The 18,725-nt window shown below is 38.2% G+C and overlaps 1 protein-coding gene across 1 annotated transcript; it reads left to right on the forward strand.

The window, feature by feature from the left end:
- The first annotated feature begins 94 nt into the window (after positions 1 to 94).
- ARF4 (ARF GTPase 4) lies at positions 95 to 17,766 on the forward strand. Its single transcript, XM_081247674.1, has 6 exons — positions 95 to 441; positions 8,104 to 8,184; positions 8,632 to 8,741; positions 13,085 to 13,156; positions 14,902 to 15,027; positions 16,802 to 17,766. The coding sequence occupies exons 1-6, from the start codon at positions 375 to 377 to the stop codon at positions 16,886 to 16,888; spliced, it is 543 nt and encodes a 180-aa protein (XP_081103800.1). The 5' UTR covers positions 95 to 374; the 3' UTR covers positions 16,889 to 17,766.
- Positions 17,767 to 18,725: the final 959 nt, after the last annotated feature.

The raw sequence follows: 18,725 nt of genomic DNA on the forward strand, positions 1-18,725 counted from the left end.
AGATGGCCAATTCCCCTGGTGCGCAGGCGCACTGGTTCGGGCAGCGCCGGAAGCGCAGGGGGATGGGGCGGCGGTGACGCGATTCTGTCCGCGTTGGAGGGGCCGGGCTGCTGCCGGAGTCGCCGCGGCTGCCGCGTGACGTGGCACAGCCGAAGATTTAACGCCAGAGAGGGAGCAGCCCCGCCAGTCGTCAAGCAGGTCATCACCCCGCTAATTCCTTCCCGGAGGGGAGCTCCGTCCTACACACCGGCTGGCGAGCCGTCCCTGCGGCCCTCAGCTCCTCTTTCCTCCCTGAGTTTGCGGGAGCGTGAAAGAAGGCTCGGGGTCGCGCCAAACCCCTTCTGCTTCTGCCCATCGCAAGTGCCACTACCGCCATGGGCCTCACCATATCCTCTCTCTTCTCCCGTCTCTTCGGCAAGAAGCAGATGCGCATTTTGATGGGTGAGTCAGGGGCCGAGGGAAGAGGCCAGGCCCTGGTGGGGCGGCCGAGTCTCTACGCTTGGGGCGGCCTCGGGGCCTGTTCCCCCCCGCCGCCGTCAGCTGCGGTGGGGGAGGGGCGGCGGGCTGGGGGTCGGGAGGAATTCTTAAGGGGGAACAATGGGGCGAAGGGTGGGCGGTCGCCCGAGATCTGTCGAGGAGGCTGGAACGGGGCCGCGGGCAAGGTTTCCTCCTTCTGGGTTTGGCTTTCTCTCCGTGGTCTTATTGAAAGCCTGACACAGTTGGGCGGAGATGTGAGAGTAGCGAACTGTCGGGTCTTGCCGAACCCGAAAGACACTGGCGAGGCCCATTCTGTGAGTGCGATCTGGCTCCTTTCTTCCCCTGGTGTGGGCAGCGGTCGGGAGGGAGGCCGAGCGATTCCAGCCTTCCTCCTCCCCCTTTCTGCCCCGTGTACACACTCTGCACACTCCAATGGTGTGTGAGCGAGCGGTCGCCGAGAGCCCGGAGCCGGCCGGGGCAGGAAGTGACCGGGCCCAGTGCGGTGGCAGGGGAGCACCCAAGGTTTCAGTAGAGTCCGGAGTCCTCAGCGCTCACTTCGCTAAACTTTGCTTCGCTCAGGATTCCGCCTCATATTTTTTTCTTTTCTTTATTAATGTCCCTGAAAACTGAGTTTATCATGAATGTTTCTTTTGGCCACTCTCAAGGGCTAAATATATTTGGTTTACTCTCTTTGGTTTTCAAACTATGTAATTTTTATCCAGCTGGCTAAAGTTTAATGAAAAAAACAAAAAAAGCTTAGAAACTAATTTTTTTAAGCCAGTGACAAATTTTCAGTAAGTGAACATCTTGACGCATAATTTTAGGGAGGCCTTGTTAAGCAGTAATTACAAGGGTGTTTTTTTTTAATTCTTATGGAAAATGGGCTTTTTAAAAATTACTTTTTAGGGTCGGTTTTTCGCTCTGCTGAGGGAGAAGGGGCTTGTCACTTGAGTGATGTAAGCAACGCCTCCCCCATAGTACTGTGAGTAGTCTTTACATTACAGCTAAGTTCCATGGACCTAAATAATGCTATACTGAGCCTCGCTAACTTTAAACATTGAATTTTGTTGGTTCATTAGTTTGTTTTCTAGAGAGGTGCAGTGGGGGAGGTTTTATTTGAAAGTTTCCCAAAGCAAGTTTCGGTAGTATTTCAAGGTGTATGAAGATTAAGGATGTGCACATTTGGTTCTTTTTTCACTTTTCTCTTATTGCAGCTTATTCACAATCCATGAAACAATTGTTGATAATTCATTCACAAAGATAAATCAAAATGTTTTCTCTTTCAAAGTTTGTCAGGTTTCAATTATGAAAAAGAATTATTTTAGCAGGATAAGCATATTATTTACACTTTAAAGGTGCCTGAAAATCGACTGTCTAAAAAAGGATCTGAAGTCACTTGGAGAACTTTGGACTGTGCTAAATGAATTTCCAGCCTGTTCCTTAAAGAGATTAACTAGTACGTGGTTCTGTTCCTGGAAGTGTAGTGTGTTATATTTGAAATGTAATATGTAATATTTTACTTAAGACTTTTTGTAAATAAATCGTTGTTTCTCATTTCACTAGTTTTTTGTGATGGCTCACAGTTTCAGAGGGAGAAGAAAGGTAGAATTATATATGCTATAAGCACTTTCATATATTTACTATATTAGGGAAGCATTTCTCCCCCTTACTCCCCAGAAATGATTGATAAAAAATGGAAGAAGAAAAGTACCTGTGCATTTGTGCAGGGAATAGAAGTCATGATTTGAATTATTCATTCATGTTAAATGTTTTATTACTGAGGTTTGCTCTTCTTGTTTTGCACTTTAACTGTGGATAATTAGGTTTCCTTGATTAAAAACAGTTTAGTCACAAGGTCACCTTTTATGGTAACTCATCAAAGGAAGTATAACCATATGGGGAATATGTGTATGGATAGTGAAATAGGTGATTTGGAGGTTTGATCATTTTTAGATTTTTATATCTAGCTTTATGAGTGATAGCATATATAATAGATCACTCTTAATGTGTCTGCCCCATCCTAGTTTAGAATTACCAATTAATTATTGTTTTTTCCATATTAATTTTCTCTGACAGGCATGTGTTCTTCCTTTTCCTTTATATGGCTTAGGTAAAATTCATGCTTTCTTGAGTCAGTGACCACTTTAAAATGTTGTTGAAAGATAGCAGTTAGCTATTGAATCTGGTTTGCCAAATTACTGTTGGAGAAGTTTTAAATTTTATTTGTACACACTTTCCTAAAAGTTAAAGTAATTTTAAAAGGTGTTTGAAGTTGCAGCTTATGTTAGCTAATTAAAATTTTTTTTTCTTTTTGACCGTGCTGTGAGGCATGCGGGATCTTAGTTCCCCGACCAGGGGTTGAACCCGCGTCCCTTGTGTTGGAAGCATGGAGTCTTAACCACAGGACCGCCAGGGAATTCCCTAATTAAAAAATTTAAAATCAACACAGTGTATCAAATGTAACATCACTTAAACTATAGATTGACAGAAATTTTGTAGTTTTTGTAGTTTTACAGAAAAAAAAATCTTGTAAATGATATTATTGAGCTTAAATTCAAAGATGACCAGTTTTCACCTTAGATTTCTCATGTAGTCCGTCATTATCCTGTTTTAAGTCTGATCTCCATATCTGTGATGAGGTGTAATTTTGGTGAATGACTCCCCAAATTTTGTTTATATTTGAAACAATATGTTCTGTAGAGGAAATATTAATTCTCCTCTCTTTGAACTTGCAAGTTCTTGCCTGTTGAAAAGCTGAGAAAGTATTGCTTTCAAAAAGATTGCTAGGGCTTCCCTGGTGGCACAGTGGTTGAGAGTCCGCCTGCCGATGCAGGGGACACGGGTTCGTGCCCCGGTCCGGGAGGATCCCACATGCCGCGGAGTGGCTAGGCCCATGAGCCATGGCCACTGAGCCTGCGCGTCTGGAGCCTGTGCTCCACAGCGGGAGAGGCCACAGCAGTGAGAGGCCCGCGTACCGCAAAAAAAAAAAAAAAGATTGCTAATACCAGTGTAGTTTTGTGTTGTCTTTCATGTGACTGTGGCTTTTTGGGACCAGAGGGGTTTCAGAGGAAAGGATCTTTTGCCAATTTGAAAAATAATAAGGGGGGTCCTCACCCTTAGTAGGTGAGGGGGGGTCTTCTGATTAGTTATGTGATATAGGGAAACAATAGAAAAGACAAAAATCCTTAGCTTCATGCCATTAGAAGTTGATACAGCCACTCTTAGGTGTACCCTCCTGCATTATTATAAAGTATGACTATCAGAGACTGATAGTTTGCTGTTAATTAACACATTGATGAAAGTGCTGATACTCCTGACCTGTTAGGTAGAAGCAAAACTCAAGGTCATTATAGTTTTTCTGTACATCTGGTAGCCTCAGTTTCAGTTTTGATGGTCAAACCTCTGAGGAATTAGATAAAATATTAAGACAGTGTGTGTCCACCAAAAAAACCTAAGGGCAGGATGGCAATATATGAATACTTTTTGAGAGCTCTGGCATCAGACTTAGGATTGTTTGTTTTTAATTAAAAAAAAATTGAGATGTAATTCACATATTATTCCTTAAAAGTGTACAGTTCAGTGGTTTTTAGTATATTCATAAAGTTGTGTAACCATTACCACTATCCCCCTCCCCGGTACAGCACAGCTTGCAGGATCTCAGTTCCCCGACTGGGGATCTACCTGGACCACGGGGCAGTGAAAGCCCGTAATCCTAACCACTAGGCCACCAGGGAACTCCCACCACTGTCTTAATTCTACAACATTTTCATCAGCCCAGAAAGAAACCCCACACACATTAGCAGTCACTCCCCTCCTCACCCCTCCCTCTTGCAACCACTCTGCTACTTTCTGTTTCTATGGGCTTGTTTATTCAGGATATTTCATATAACAGAATCATACAATATGTGGCCTTTGGTGTCTAGCTTCTTTCACTTAGCATGTTTTCAAGATTCATCCATATTATAACATGTATCAGTACTTCATTCCTTTTTATGTCTGAATAGTAATTCTGTTGTATGGATATATTCCACATTTTGTTTATCATTCATCAGTTGATGGAAATGTAGTTTTTTCCACTTTTTGGTTCTTATGAATTATGCTGCTGTGAACATTCATGACAAGTTTTTGTGTGGGCATATGTTTTTAATTCTCTTGGGTAGATAAGCTAGGAATAGGGTTGTTGGGCCCTTGTTAACTATGTTTAACATATTGAGGAACTGACAAACCTTTTCAAAGCAGCTACACCGGGCTTCCCTGGTGGCGCAGTGGTTGAGAGTCCGCCTGCCGATGCAGGGGACACGGGTTCGTGCCCCGGTCTGGGAAGATCCCACATGCCGCAGAGCGGCTAGGCCCGTGAGCCATGGCCGCTGAGCCTGTGCGTCCGGAGCCTGCGCTCCGCAAGGGGAGAGGCCACAACAGTGAGAGGCCCGCATAACGCAAAAAAAAAAAAAAAAAAGCAGCTGCACCATTTTACATTCCCACAGCTATGTATGGATCTAATTTCTCCAAAAGACCTAGGGTTTTAAAATCTGTTTTAGTACTGTGATTCTGGGGATGTTTCTGAACCTCAGATTTTGCATCTGAAAAATGGAGAGTTATTGTGAGAATTAAATTACAAAATGTATGGAATCACCTAGTACTGTGTTTGGGACACAATAAGCACTCAATTTTTAATTATTGAAAAATTATGAAGTTTTTTTTCAAGCTTCCTTGTAGAAGATTTGAAAGATAAACAAAACATGAAGAAAAATATCCTAACTGAAACTTAACTGAAAATATACTTTTTTCTTCTCAGTCTTTTTCTTTTCTGCGTTTGGTTTTTTCTCCAAGTTGAGATAATGGGAATCTAATTTTTAAACTTAAAATATAAGTATTTCTTGCTGCCTTAGTTTGGTAGACATACTTTATAATGATCGGCAAAGATTTTGGGGAAAGTTTTGCTGCTTTTAACAGTTTGGTCAAAGTGCAGGTCCAGTCAAGGAGAACAAGTAATTCCAGTATATCTTTCAAAACAGTGACTTGTTTATGCGGGTGAGAGGGAGGGGAGGACATTACTGGACTGTACAGATTAGAGTCTTATCTTGGCTAGTTGAGAATTGGTTATAGTTTCATTTTGTGGAGAAATTTCATTGCCAAATATTGCAACATTAAGGAAATACATACTTAAGAAATCACTAAATGGGCACAGAATTGTTAGACCAACATGTTTTTGAGTGAGGAACTATATAATGAGTGATAATATACATTAATTTGTGCATCTTAAATCTCACAATAGAAATAACTTAAAAAAAACCCTTCTGGTTTGCATCTGTACAACAGTATTTATTTATTTATTTATTCATTCATTCATTCATTCATTTATGTATTTATGGTTACGTTGGGTCTTCGTTGCTGCTCACGGGCTTTCTCTAGTTGCGGTGAGCGGGGGCTGCTCTTTGTTGTGGTGCGCAAACTTGTCATGGCGGTGGCTTCTCTTGTGGAGTGCGGGCTTCAGTAGCTGTGACTCGTGGGCCAAGTAGTTGTGGCGCATGGGCTTAGTTGCTCCGCGGCATGTGGGATCTTCCCGGACCAGGGCTCGAACCTGTGTCCCCTGCATTGGCAGGCGGATTCTTAACCACTGCGCCACCAGGGAAGCCCTACGTTTTTTTTAAACTAAGGTCTGAGGTCAAGTTGGACCGTCAGTGAGGACTGGTGTGTACCATAGTTCTCAAAACTTAATGCAAGTGTTTTTTCTAATCATTATTTCAGTTTCAGTTCTTCCTACCTGGGCTAATGGTATTTGGACTTAGCTAAAGGTGAATTTTGCTTTATTTTAAAATTTGATCAAAATCTCCTGAGGAGGACTTAGGCTCTCAAGAGACTTAGCTTTTTCTAACAATGAAAAGATCCTGTTGTTCACCTCCTCACTTTCTGTATTTTTATTGAAGATGCCAAACTCTAAGGTAGCTGTTTTTGTTTCTTTGTATATTTTTAGAATTATGTTTTCTGATATGTTTGCTCTTCTGTTCTGTAGTTAAAACATAAAACAGTTCCCGTTAACAATTGGTTTTTCTTATGCCCGTGAGTGAGGGGGCTGCTCATTCTGACTAGGAAGTGTCATAGTATTTTGGACAGAATAAACAATCTCAGTATGAAGAAGTGGGGAACAGAGTTTGATCAGAGGATAGAGGAGTAAGGCAGCATAAAATGCCTGAGTCTCCAGGGAGATCTTTTTTTTTTTTTTTAAAGCAAGGGTTTCCTGTGCTAAGTCATACTCTGATATAAATACTAAACAACAACAACAAAACTATCCTTAAAAAACAAACAAAAAAACACGAAAAACTATCCTTGCTTAAATCTATACTTGGTTGAATTAATTTCAAAATCTGTGATAGCGTTAATCTAGGTGGCCAAATGTGATATCCTTAGACCAGTAATATTCAGTGAGGTTTTTAGATATTGACCTTCCATTTATGAAGGCTTTAGCAAACAATGTAGAATATGCAGCTTTTCAGAGATTCATACTTAAACATTTAATTTGCTCTTCACCCTCTTCTATACCTTCTTGTTGTAGTATGGATTTTTTTTTTTTTGGAAACAAGGACATTCCTCCCTACTTATATCTGCCTGCCTCAAAGGAATTATTTTAAGAATTTAGACATTATATTGGAGATGAATATGACAAGGCCTTCTTTACAACCCAAATTAACCAGTCTTTTGTTATCATTTCTGCACATTTGATGTTGAAATGGATTTAGGTAGGGGTAAAATTGGCCTCATCTTCCTTTCTTACATATATATCTTTTCCCCTAGCATCAAGACCTTTTACCTAAAAGTTGCTTGTTATATTAAAGGAAATTGAGTTTTTGAATCTTAAAGATAGTTCTTAATTTGTTTTTATGTGTTCTCTGATTCAACTTATAATTTGTGTTTTTAAAAATGGTAGTAGTTCATAGAATTAATGAGGACTTGAATTGGAAGAGATCTTAGATTACTTGATCTGGTCCCCTTATTTTATAGCTGATTTCTCTGACCTCTTTCCTAAAGTGATTTGTTTAAAGCCATTCAACTATTGTGTGGCAAAGCACATCTTGAGATTAGACCTTGTGCTGTCTCTCTAGGTCTAGAAAGAAAAATGGAAAGGCTTTTTTTTTTTTTTTTTTAAGATGTTGGGGGTAGGAGTTTATTAATTAATTTATTTATTTTTGGCTGTGTTGGGTCTTCATTTCTGTGCGAGGGCTTCCTCTAGTTGTGGCAAGCAGGGGCCACTCTTCATCGCAGTGCGCGGGCCTCTCACTGTCGCGGTCTCTCTTGTTGCGGAGCACAGGCTCCAGATGCGCAGGCTCAGTAGTTGTGGCTCACGGGCCTAGTTGCTCGGCGGCATGTGGGATCCTCCCAGACCAGGGCTCGAACCCGTGTCCCCTGCATTAGCAGGCAGATTCGCGACCACTGCGCCACCAGGGAAGCCCCTGGGAAGGCTTTTGTAGGAGGTGTTGCCTTTGGGAATCAGAAATGAGATGATTTCATTTCTAACTCATTTGTGCCTTGACCAGTCAGCTTTTGCTTTCAAAATAAAAATTTGTTGTAAAATTGTTTCTTAGTGTGTGCTTTTGGTCTAGATTTAAAATCTGAAATGTCTTTTTCTAGTTGGGTTGGATGCTGCTGGCAAGACGACCATTCTGTATAAACTGAAGTTAGGAGAGATAGTCACCACCATTCCTACCATTGGTAAGAAAGTTTACAGTGATTTTAATTTATATCATAATAATGTATTATAAAGTGAAATAGAATATAGTTTAATTCTGACTATTTTTTTTCAGAGTAGTTTTTGGTTCACAGAAAAATTGAAAGGAAACTACAGAGATTTCCCATATATCCACTCCCCCAACACGTGCATAGCCTCCTCCATTGTCAGCATCACTCAGTAGATGAACCTACATTGACACATCGTAATCACCCAAAGTCCATATACCTTAGGGCTGTCCTACATTCTTTGGGTTTGGACAAATATACAATGACATATAGCCATCATTGTAACTGTCTTGGGTTTTTACGTTTGTTGATTATCTATTAGGACTTAAAAAAAAAGCAATTCTGGGAGAATTCTACAATAAAGGGGTTTATTTTCTGAATGACATTGTGCACAGCAAACTTTTTTTTCTTTTTACTCTATAGGTTTTAATGTGGAAACAGTAGAATATAAGAACATTTGTTTCACAGTATGGGATGTTGGTGGTCAAGATAAAATTAGGCCTCTCTGGAGGCATTACTTCCAAAATACCCAGGTAAGTTAGGAATGCTATACATTTTTATAACTTTTCTTTATATGTTTCATGCTCCAAAGTTTATGTTAATATAGACTGTTTACTTGGATATTGGTGTTTACTCCATGAGTTGGCATTCTTATCACTACTTCCATGTTCTTCAGTGGACTCTCTCATTCATGCCTTTGTAGGCTAAATTACCTAGGGTGGAAGAGTTACATAATTATCGTAGTAATATTTTGGAAGATGGGGTGGGGTGGTTCTCAGGGTTGAATTAGATGTTTCATCAGTAGTTCTATTGGTTTCATTCTTAGTTTAGGAAGTAAGATCTGTATAACTTTCTGTCATTGTAGTTTTAAATGAATGTAATACAATTAATAGCCCTTCATTTAACCCAGTTAAGTGTTTATTAAAATACATTAAGAAAAAATAAGGTAGATCTGCTCTGTTGATTTGTACATGATTTTTATATTATCATGTAGTATGTATAATGCTGGCATGGTAGAGACCTTAGTGATCCTGTAGAGCAGGAATTCTCAAATTTGACTGCACATTAAAATTACCTGGGGAGTTTTAAAAATCCCAAAGCCCTGATCATAAGACCACTTGAATCAGAATCTCTGGGGATATAAACTAGACATCAGTAGTGTTTCTCAGATGTTAATCTGCATATGAATCACCTGGGTATTTATTAAAATACAGATCAGTTCAGTGGGACCTGGCTGAGTAAGGCCTGAGATTCTTCATGTCTAGCAAGTTTTTGGGTGGTGGTGCTGATGTTGCTGGTTTGGGACCTCACTTTGAATAGCAAGGCTCTATCTAGTACAGGGTTTTTCAACAGCAGCAGTGTTGACATTTCAGACTAGTTAATTCTTTGTCATTGAGTGAGGGGAGGGCTCTCCTTTGTATTGTAGGATGCTTAGCAGCATTCTTGGCCTTTACACACTAGTTGCCAGTAGTAGTCTCCCCCACCCAATCCAGTTGCAACAACCAAAAATGTCTCCACGTATTGCAAAATATTTCCTGGGGACAAAATTGCTCCCTCTTGAGAAATACTGTGGTAGTCTAACTCTTATATATGAGGAAACTGAAGCTTGGAATGACTTAATTAAGAGTGGAGAGCTGGTTCTTGTTTTACATTTTTTATTCAAGTAGTTCCCAACTCTGTGGTGTTTTCTACCACATGAGAGGTTTCTTATCATTTTTTGTTTACTACTGGAGTTGATAAAATTTTTTAAAAATAATGTATGATGTTAGAAGCACTTCATGTGTTTAAGATGTACAGATGTCATTCTTGATCTCCAGCTCTTATAACATTGTAGACAAGTGACGTTTATTGCCACCGGGTGGCAGTGAATACCCTAGGTGAGTGGCTGGAACAACCAGGTTTAAGTAGCATGTCATGTTAAGTAAGTGGCATACTTTTTTATTTAAAAATTAAAATGTTTCTGTTCATTAACATAGCTGTGGTTAGAAAAGATGTTTTTTTTTTTTTTTTTTTTTTTTTTTGCGGTACGCGGGCCTCTCACTGCTGTGGCCTCCCGTTGCGGAGCACAGGCTCCGGACGCGCAGGCTCAGCGGCTGTGGCTCACGGGCCCAGCCGCTCCGCGGCATGTGGGATCTTCCCAGACCGGGGCACGAACCCTCGTCCCCTGCATCGGCAGGCGGACTCTCAACCACTGCGCCACCAGGGAAGCCCAGAAAAGATGTTTTGATATGAGTTACATGCTTTTAAAAACTTTACTATGGAAAATTTCGAATGTATACAAATGTAGAGAATAGCATAATAAACTCCCACATATCTATTGATATTACCCAACTTCAGTTATTAGGATATGGCCAGTGTTCTTTAATCGGTCCTCCTTTATAATGATGTATTTCACCTTTTGGATTATTTTAAAGTAAGTCATAGGCATTTCACTTAGGGAACATGCTTTTTAAATACATTTAGGTATGAAGTAAATCTGCTAATACTAAGACTGTAATTCTTTTTATTTTTAAAAATTTTATTGAAGTATAGTTGATTTACAGTGTGTTAATTTCTGCTGTACAGCAGAGTGACTCATTTATACATATATGTATTGTTTTTCATATTCTTTTCCATTATGGTTTATCACTGGACATTGAGTATAGTTCCCTGTGCTATACAGTAGGACCTTGTTGTTTATCCATCCTATGTATACTGGTTTGCACCTGCTAATCCCAACTCCCAATCCTTCCCTCCCCCATTCCTCCTCCCCCTTGGCAACCACAAGTCTGTTTTCTATGTCTGTGAGTCTGTTTCTGTTTCGTAGATATGTTCATTTGTGTCGTATTTTAGATTCCACATATAAGTGATATCATATGGTATTTGTCTTTCTCTTTCTGACTTCGCTTAGTATGATAATCTCTAGGTCCGTCCATGTTGCTGCAGATGGCATTATTTCATTCTTTTTTTATGGCTGAGTAATATTCCATTGTATATATGTACTGCATCTTTATCCATTCATCTGTCGATGGGCATATAGGTTGTTTCCATGTTTTTATTTTTAAGCCTTTAATTCTTTTTTTTTTTTTGCGGTACGCGGGCCTCTCAGTGCTGTGGCCTCTCCCGTTGCGGAGCACAGGCTCCGGATGCGCAGGCTCAGCGGCCATGGCTCACGGGCCCTTTAGATCCCTTTTAGAGGCATTACCTCTTCTAGAGAAGTAGGTTCTAAATAGGAGTGGTTTGGGGGATAGGAGGAAAAGGAGGAGACATTTACTAAATGCCCGTGATATGCCAAGGACAATGCTTGATTCTTTTATACCTCTATGATTATGTTTAAAAATAGGCTTAAAGAGGGAGGAGATATAGGAACATATGTATATATATAACTGATTCACTTTGTTATAAAGCAGAAACTAACACACCATTAAAAAAAATAGGCTTAAAAAATTGGTGGTATTTTATTTTATAGAAGAGGAGGCATGTTCCAGGATTAGGTAATTTATATAACTAATAAGCATTGAATTTGGTATCTTCCCACTATGCCATACTAGCTCTGAAAGCACCAAAATTTTTTTCAAAGGGTAGGATGTTTAAAATTATGATGTCCTGCAGAGATAAAGGAAATGGGTTTCAAGTTTTTTAGACCAAAAGAAATTATGTCATTTAATGACCGTAGCCTAAAATAATTATTAAGTACCCTGGCAAGCTCAGTACTATGGTAATACTGAGGGGATTAATCCCTCAGTGGATTTAATCTGGTGACTTACACAAATCAGTAGTGGCACAACACAGTTTATGATAAGGTGACAAATGATTAAAAATACTTTAGGGGTCAGGGTTGTGGGGAAAAGAATAATACTTTAGTGTATATACTAAAGAATATACTTTAGTGTAATAGAAATAGATTTTTAACAAAGCTATAAAATTAATCTGCCCTGTCTCTCTCTAACTGAAAATTTTATACTTTCCCATTTGAAAGTTTTTGGAAGAGTCTTAATTCAACTAATTCCTTCCCAATTCCACTTCTTTTGTAGTATAAAATTCTAATATTTGAATATCTTTAAGAATGGTTACTACCTTCCTTTTTGTTAAGAATTTCTTATTCGATCAAGTCAGCCTTGAATTTTTCTTGATATATTTTGCTGAAGACTTTCTTCTCCTGATTCTAGAGCTGGCAGGCAGCATTCTAGAGCAAGACTCTCTTTTCCTGATGAACTATATAAAAGCTACTGTAGTGCACTCCTTCTGCTTCTTTTTTTAGTTTCATTTTGTGCATGCTTTTTTTTTTTTTTTTGCTGTACGCGGGCCTCTCACTGCTGTGGCCTCTCCCGTTGCGGAGCACAGGCTCCGGACACACAGGCTCCGCGGCCATGGCTCGCGGGCCCAGCCGCTCCGCGGCATGTGGGATCTTCCGGGATAGGGGCACGAACCCGTGTCCCCTGCATCGGCAGGCGGACTCTCAACCACTGCGCCACCAGGGAAGCCCTGTGCATGCTTTTGAATAAGGTAATTCAGTTAGTAAATTCATGAATCCTTAGGATCTGTGGATTGTTGTTTTTCCTTTTGTGCCCACTTTGTGGCCATTTTGTTACTTCTACTTAACCTGCATTTAAATGTGCAAAGGTAGGGGAAAGGGATAGAATTTATTCTTCTTAGGGTAGTTGAAAAAAGTGATCAGTTGTTAAGAGGTAGATTTTTTTTTGGAAATAACATTGATAAGTTAAAATCACAAATAGTGCTCAAATCTGTAATGCCCTGTCTTTTCCTTTTTTTTTTTTTTTTTTGTAAGGAGACTTTCTTCCTAACATGTTATTAACTCTTGATATGATTTTGCTGCCTATATACTTGGGTTTCATATTTAGTGTGTGCTTTAAATTTAACTTTTAATTTATTTCAGGGTCTTATTTTTGTGGTAGATAGCAATGATCGTGAAAGAATTCAGGAAGGAGCAGAAGAGCTGCAGAAAATGGTGAGAATAGTTTTTAAATTTACCATTTCCAAGATATGTTTTTCTGGGTGATAGTGGTGGTATTAGTGGTCGGTACATTTTAACTGTAATTTGATTACATAAATCAACTTTTTAGAGCTAGAAAGAACCTTGAAGAACTATATATTATCACAGGTTCTTAAGACTGCACATAAAAATTTCTTGTAGAGCTTTTAAAAAAACTCATGGATGAGCAGTTACTTCAGTAAGTTTGGAGGAAGGCCCAGTTTGTTTGTAGAATGCTCCATGGGTGATTTTGATGCATATCTCTGGTTGAGGATGTTTACTTTAGTCCAGTCTTTTATTTTCTAGTTATAAAATCTCCAATTTTGAAGCTTTTGTGACCTAGGAATCCTGGTTCAAATCCCTTGTTCCCAAGGTCATTGGGTTCAGTTTTCGCTATACTATACCTATAAAATATACTTAAAAATGTTTCGTAATAGCAACCATGATAAAAGAATTCTACCTAAGGCATGTAGCATTTTGGTCGATGGTGGCATTTTGGCCTTGCCAAATATTGGATAAATGTTTTCATATGTTCATACTGTTAAAAATCCTGAGGGGGAAAGTTGTTGAGGAACTTTGCTAGAGGAATGTTGTCCTGGTTTCAGACTTGTAGGTGTAAAATATTTACTGAAATATTCTCATTCAGTGCTCCTAAGACTGGAGTGCAGTTTGTAAAAACCATGCCAGTATGTGTGTAACTGGTGCTTTTTTTGTCTCAGTTAACTATTACCCCTTCTACTCTTTTTTTTTTTTTGTAAACAGCTTTATTGAGATACAGTTCACATACCATAACTTCACTCATTTGAAATGTACAAGTCACTGGTTTCTAGTATACAAAATTGTACAATCATTACCACAATTGAATTTTTTTTTTTTTTTTTTTTGCGGTACGCGGGCCTCTCACTGTTGTGGCCTCTCCCGTTGCGGAGCACAGGCTCCGGACGCGCAGCCTCAGCGGCCATGGCTCACGGGCCCAGCCGCTCCACGGCATGTGGGATCTTCCTGGACCAGGGCACGAACCCGTGTCCCCTGCATCGGCAGGCGGACTCTCAACCACTGCGCCACCAGGGAAGCCCGCCACAGTTGAATTTTAGAACATTTTCATCACCTTCAAAAAGAAATCCTATAACTATTAGTGTTTGTTCCCCATTCCTTCCCCCATTCTACCCTGCCTGCATACAATATGTGGTCTTTTGTTACCTTTTTAAACTTTTTGTTTCTTTTCACTTAGCATAAGTTTCCAAGTGTTGTGTCATATATCAGTATTTCATTCCCACCGGCTTCTGCTCTTGGTATAATTCTTGTATTTTACATGATACTACTAATGCCCTAATCACTATATTGTTTTCCCACTGTCATTTGATCCAACTGGCTGGAAAGGATAAAAGTCCAAAAAGAATCATCGTCTAAATATGTTTACTACTGAGTACCATAAGATCCTGCCATAAATGTTTATTCCCATGTGTGTTTCTTGTCCTTGCCAATCCTGACCCTCCATGGATGATCATCAAGACTGAATAAATGATTTACTGTAGTGGAGTGTAGGATGATTGACTTGGAAAATAGTTTTGCTTTACTTGAAGGTGTATGATTATTGATTTGACGTTTGATAATGTATTTAATGTTGAATAAATGATGTATATATGTAGGAAGCCTGTTTTACTTAGTTTGTTACAATAATTGGATTCCAGTTTGGTAGTTGTTAATGTCTTTATTTTCAGCTTCAGGAAGATGAGTTGCGAGATGCCGTGTTGCTGCTTTTTGCAAACAAACAGGATTTGCCGAATGCTATGGCCATTAGTGAAATGACAGATAAATTAGGTCTTCAGTCTCTTCGTAACAGAACAGTAAGTATTTGGAGTTTCATATTAACCTCCTGACTATTAGATTATTAGGATAATTGTTTAAGCTGATATTTAGTTTAAACATTTATTAATTGTCCCCTTTGAAATAGATGATGAGCACATCATTTAAAAAACTACAGGGACTTCCCTGGCAGTCCATTGGTTAAGATTCTGCGTTTCCAATGCAGGGGGTGGGGCACAGGTTCGATCCCTGGTTGGGGAACTAAGATCCTGCATGCCTGGCAGCACAGCCAAAAGCAAAAAACAAAAAACACTACAGTAAGAGAATCTTGCTTATATAAAAATGAGCCCTTTCAGGCTTTATTTCAAACCTTTGTAAATGTTGTATTCAACATTAAAGTACGTTGATATCTTCTCCGTTTTTAAACTTTTTAATATATATCCTTTAAGGATCCAAAGGTTTTAAATATCTTTATTTCATTTGACTTTTGTTAACATTATCCTCAAAATGATTAGTATTGATGAAGATGTGAAAAACTGTACTGTATGAGAATTGTAATATATAAAGATTATTGATAGTCTTAATTTAAATTTTATCTTTTATATAACTCTGCAGCAAATATTTTGTAATTGGGTTTTCTTATTGAAACTGCAATATTTAGCAGCCATATTTTAGATAACATTTTGTGCTGTGTGCGTGGTAGCACTAAGAGCTTGTGGAGGGACCTGTAATTATGATGTTAAACAAGTTTTGAGTTTAAAATTATAAAAAATATCTACTTGCTCTCCAGTAGCTTTATCATTTGAGATCAGTGGTTTAAATATTTACAAAATACAATATATTGTTTTATTTATAAAGATGATATCACAAACTATTATTGTGGTTTGTGCTTTACAGTAGTTTTTCATTAACTTGTCAACAAGGTGAAACTGTGATGTGGCAATAACTGTATACAGTGTTTAAGATGTCCCAGCCCAATTTAAATAAGACAGACAGTAAATGATGCAATTTTCCATGCTGTGAGGATATGAATTCATGCCATTTTCCCAGCCTTCTAGGTTATTGGGGTCTTTGGTATTAAAGTAATAATTGGCAGCATATGGTAGACTTGAAGTGACTTTGCAACATTAAAGCAAAGTCTTTATTCTAAGGCAAAATAAAACTGGTCAATAAAGAAAATTAATAAACCACCCCTGAAAGGTAATTAAATTGCTTTCTAGGTCTTTTTCTTGGTACTTGAAACTTTTCATGACATTTCATACAGTTACTGAAGATAATATTCATAAACATTTTAAAGATTGGAACTTGTGGGGGTACATGAGACTAAAGATAGTGAAATTCCCAAAAAAGCTTGCCTCTAAAATATCAATAATCCCTACTCTTTCAAAATTTTGCCTCTTCTACTCTGAACTTAGTTTTGTGGGAAACAAGAGCATCATAAGGACCAGGTGGGTAGTTTATTAGTTACTAATCTTGCCATGAATTTTCTTTTCAGATTAAGTAGTAGTTGGTTAAATGTAATGAATGGGTAGTAGTAGCTTTAGATATGAGAGGAGTTTTGTGAGAAGCAAGAGGTAGGAGAACAGTTCTGATCTATACAGTTACTGAGATCATTAAATATAAAACTAATCATTTGTGAAATATACTTTTAACACATTTACAACTTTAGTTCCTATGGCTTTATGTATTTTTCCTTTTTCTCTATACATTTATGGCACCTGCTCACTAATACCCCTGGAAAATAATTTTCTGAGTAAGGAATTTTAAACACTGGTTATATTAATCAAGTGTTTTCTTATTGTCCTTTCTTTACAGTGGTATGTTCAAGCCACTTGTGCTACACAAGGAACCGGTCTGTATGAGGGACTTGACTGGCTGTCAAATGAGCTTTCAAAACGTTAAATGAAACTGGATATCTAACCAAGGACATGTTTGATAGAATTGGTCTAGGCTTGTTACAACAAAATTAGTTTGCATCTTGGTTATTAAACAGTATGTGGGACTGGTTTGGGCAGAATATTACAGCGTTTAAACTTATTTTGTTGCCAATTATTGTTTACCAAGTATAATGTTGCCATTTAGCAATATGCTTGGTTTTAAAGAGATTCTCTTAACTTGGGGGAAAAAAAAGTGTCTCCTCTTTTAATTTTACTTCCCTTAAGCCTAAATGCCTGGACATAGCTAATGTGACACCTTTAAATAAATCCATTTTGAATGTTTTTTGAGCCCACAACAAATAATGTTTTAAAGTTATCCCCTTGCTACTTTACTGATACGTTTATCATTCCTGGGACAGTCTGCTGATTTAAAAAATGTTGCATTCCATTTGTATTTATTTTTCTCCCTTGCCAAAAAAAGATTTTTTAATACTGCTTGTACCAGCCAGGGAAATGCTCCAAAACACTATTCAGATCTTTTGCACTGAGGAACTTATATTTCCCTCCCATAATTAACTCCTGGCTTCCATCAGCCAAGCTTACCTTGGTGTGGTTTGGATTTGATAGCTAATTAGTTCTGTGCTAGTTGCAAAGAGTTCATATTGAGATGATTTTTAATACTCAGCAGATTGTCTTCCTTTATATTGTATCTTTTTTATGTTGCATGTTGCTTTTGGTATCAGCCTGACTCTTGGCCCAGTATATGATAGTTCTGCTGATGTTTTATTGTTTGTTGGTGAACATGTCTTCATTAAGAGTTTTGGAAAACTCATCAGACTCAATGAATAAGTTTTCTTCATAACCCATTTGGAATTATTCCTAATAAAATGATAAAACATGTAATGGTGTTTGTTTTTCTTGAGTCTTGAAGATGTTTGAAATAGATTTTTCTTAGTTGATTTGCATATATTACATACTGTGAACAATAATAAAGATCCCAGTGAATTTATTTATTGTTTGAATTGGAAATAAAATGTGGGTTGCTATCGTGTGTAACAGAGTGAGGAGCAATTTCAAGAATTTAGTTTTCTTTGATAAAATACCATTTTGATGCTGTACATTTCTAAAGTCAGGTCAAGAGTAAAAAGCTGTAATAAAATGAACTGCTCCCAAAGTATGTATGCATGTGTTTGTTTCACAGCTAACATTCGTTTTAAAAAAATTCAAGTGTTCTTTGTATCTCATAATACATAGACTGTTAGTGATGCTGCTGTCCTATGTAGGAGAACAAAGTTCACAAACACTTTTCTTTTTTAGCTTCACAAATTTCAGAACTTCTGCAGAAAGTGACTAAATCTTTGTCATAGGGTAGTACCTCATGAATTGCATCTGTTAATTTCTTAAGAACTCAACTTGGTAACCTTATGAGTAACTTAGTTTTTGTCTATAATCTAACGTTTTATGTATTTCATAAACCTTGCATTTTTATGATTATTAATGGCTTAGATTTAGATAAATTTATGGATTGGAATCTTGTTTTCAAAGCCAATACATACTTGTAAAATAATATGTATATTTGAATTGTAAAAAAAAACAAAACAAAAAAAACTACTGGACAAAGCGAAAAGAATTTAGAATTAAGTAGTTGGTGATTGTGAAACAGGTTACTGGGAGAAAGTGTATGCTAAACTTGTGTTATTTCATGTAAGTGCATCTTCTCTAGCCCACCGGATGAATTCTTCCTTCTTCCCTCCAAATAAGAAAGGTCTCATTTCTTGGATAAAACTAAGATAAGGGTATATAGTATGTGTGGTTTTTATGGGGTTCAACTAGGGGATACAAAACTTCAGAGGTTCAATGAT

Source organism: Mesoplodon bidens (genome assembly GCF_964165515.1).
Source record: "Mesoplodon bidens genome assembly, chromosome: 10".
In the NCBI taxonomy this organism is placed as follows: domain Eukaryota; kingdom Metazoa; phylum Chordata; class Mammalia; order Artiodactyla; family Ziphiidae; genus Mesoplodon; species Mesoplodon bidens.

Bases quoted from the DNA above. Each gene is read 5' to 3' on its own strand.
- ARF4 (XM_081247674.1), top strand. From the start codon at position 375: ATGGGCCTCACCATATCCTCTCTCTTCTCCCGTCTCTTCGGCAAGAAG. The intron at 8,185-8,631 runs GTAAGAAAGTTT...TTTACTCTATAG, and splicing joins CACCACCATTCCTACCATTG to GTTTTAATGTGGAAACAGTA. The intron at 13,157-14,901 runs GTGAGAATAGTT...CTTTATTTTCAG, and splicing joins CAGAAGAGCTGCAGAAAATG to CTTCAGGAAGATGAGTTGCG.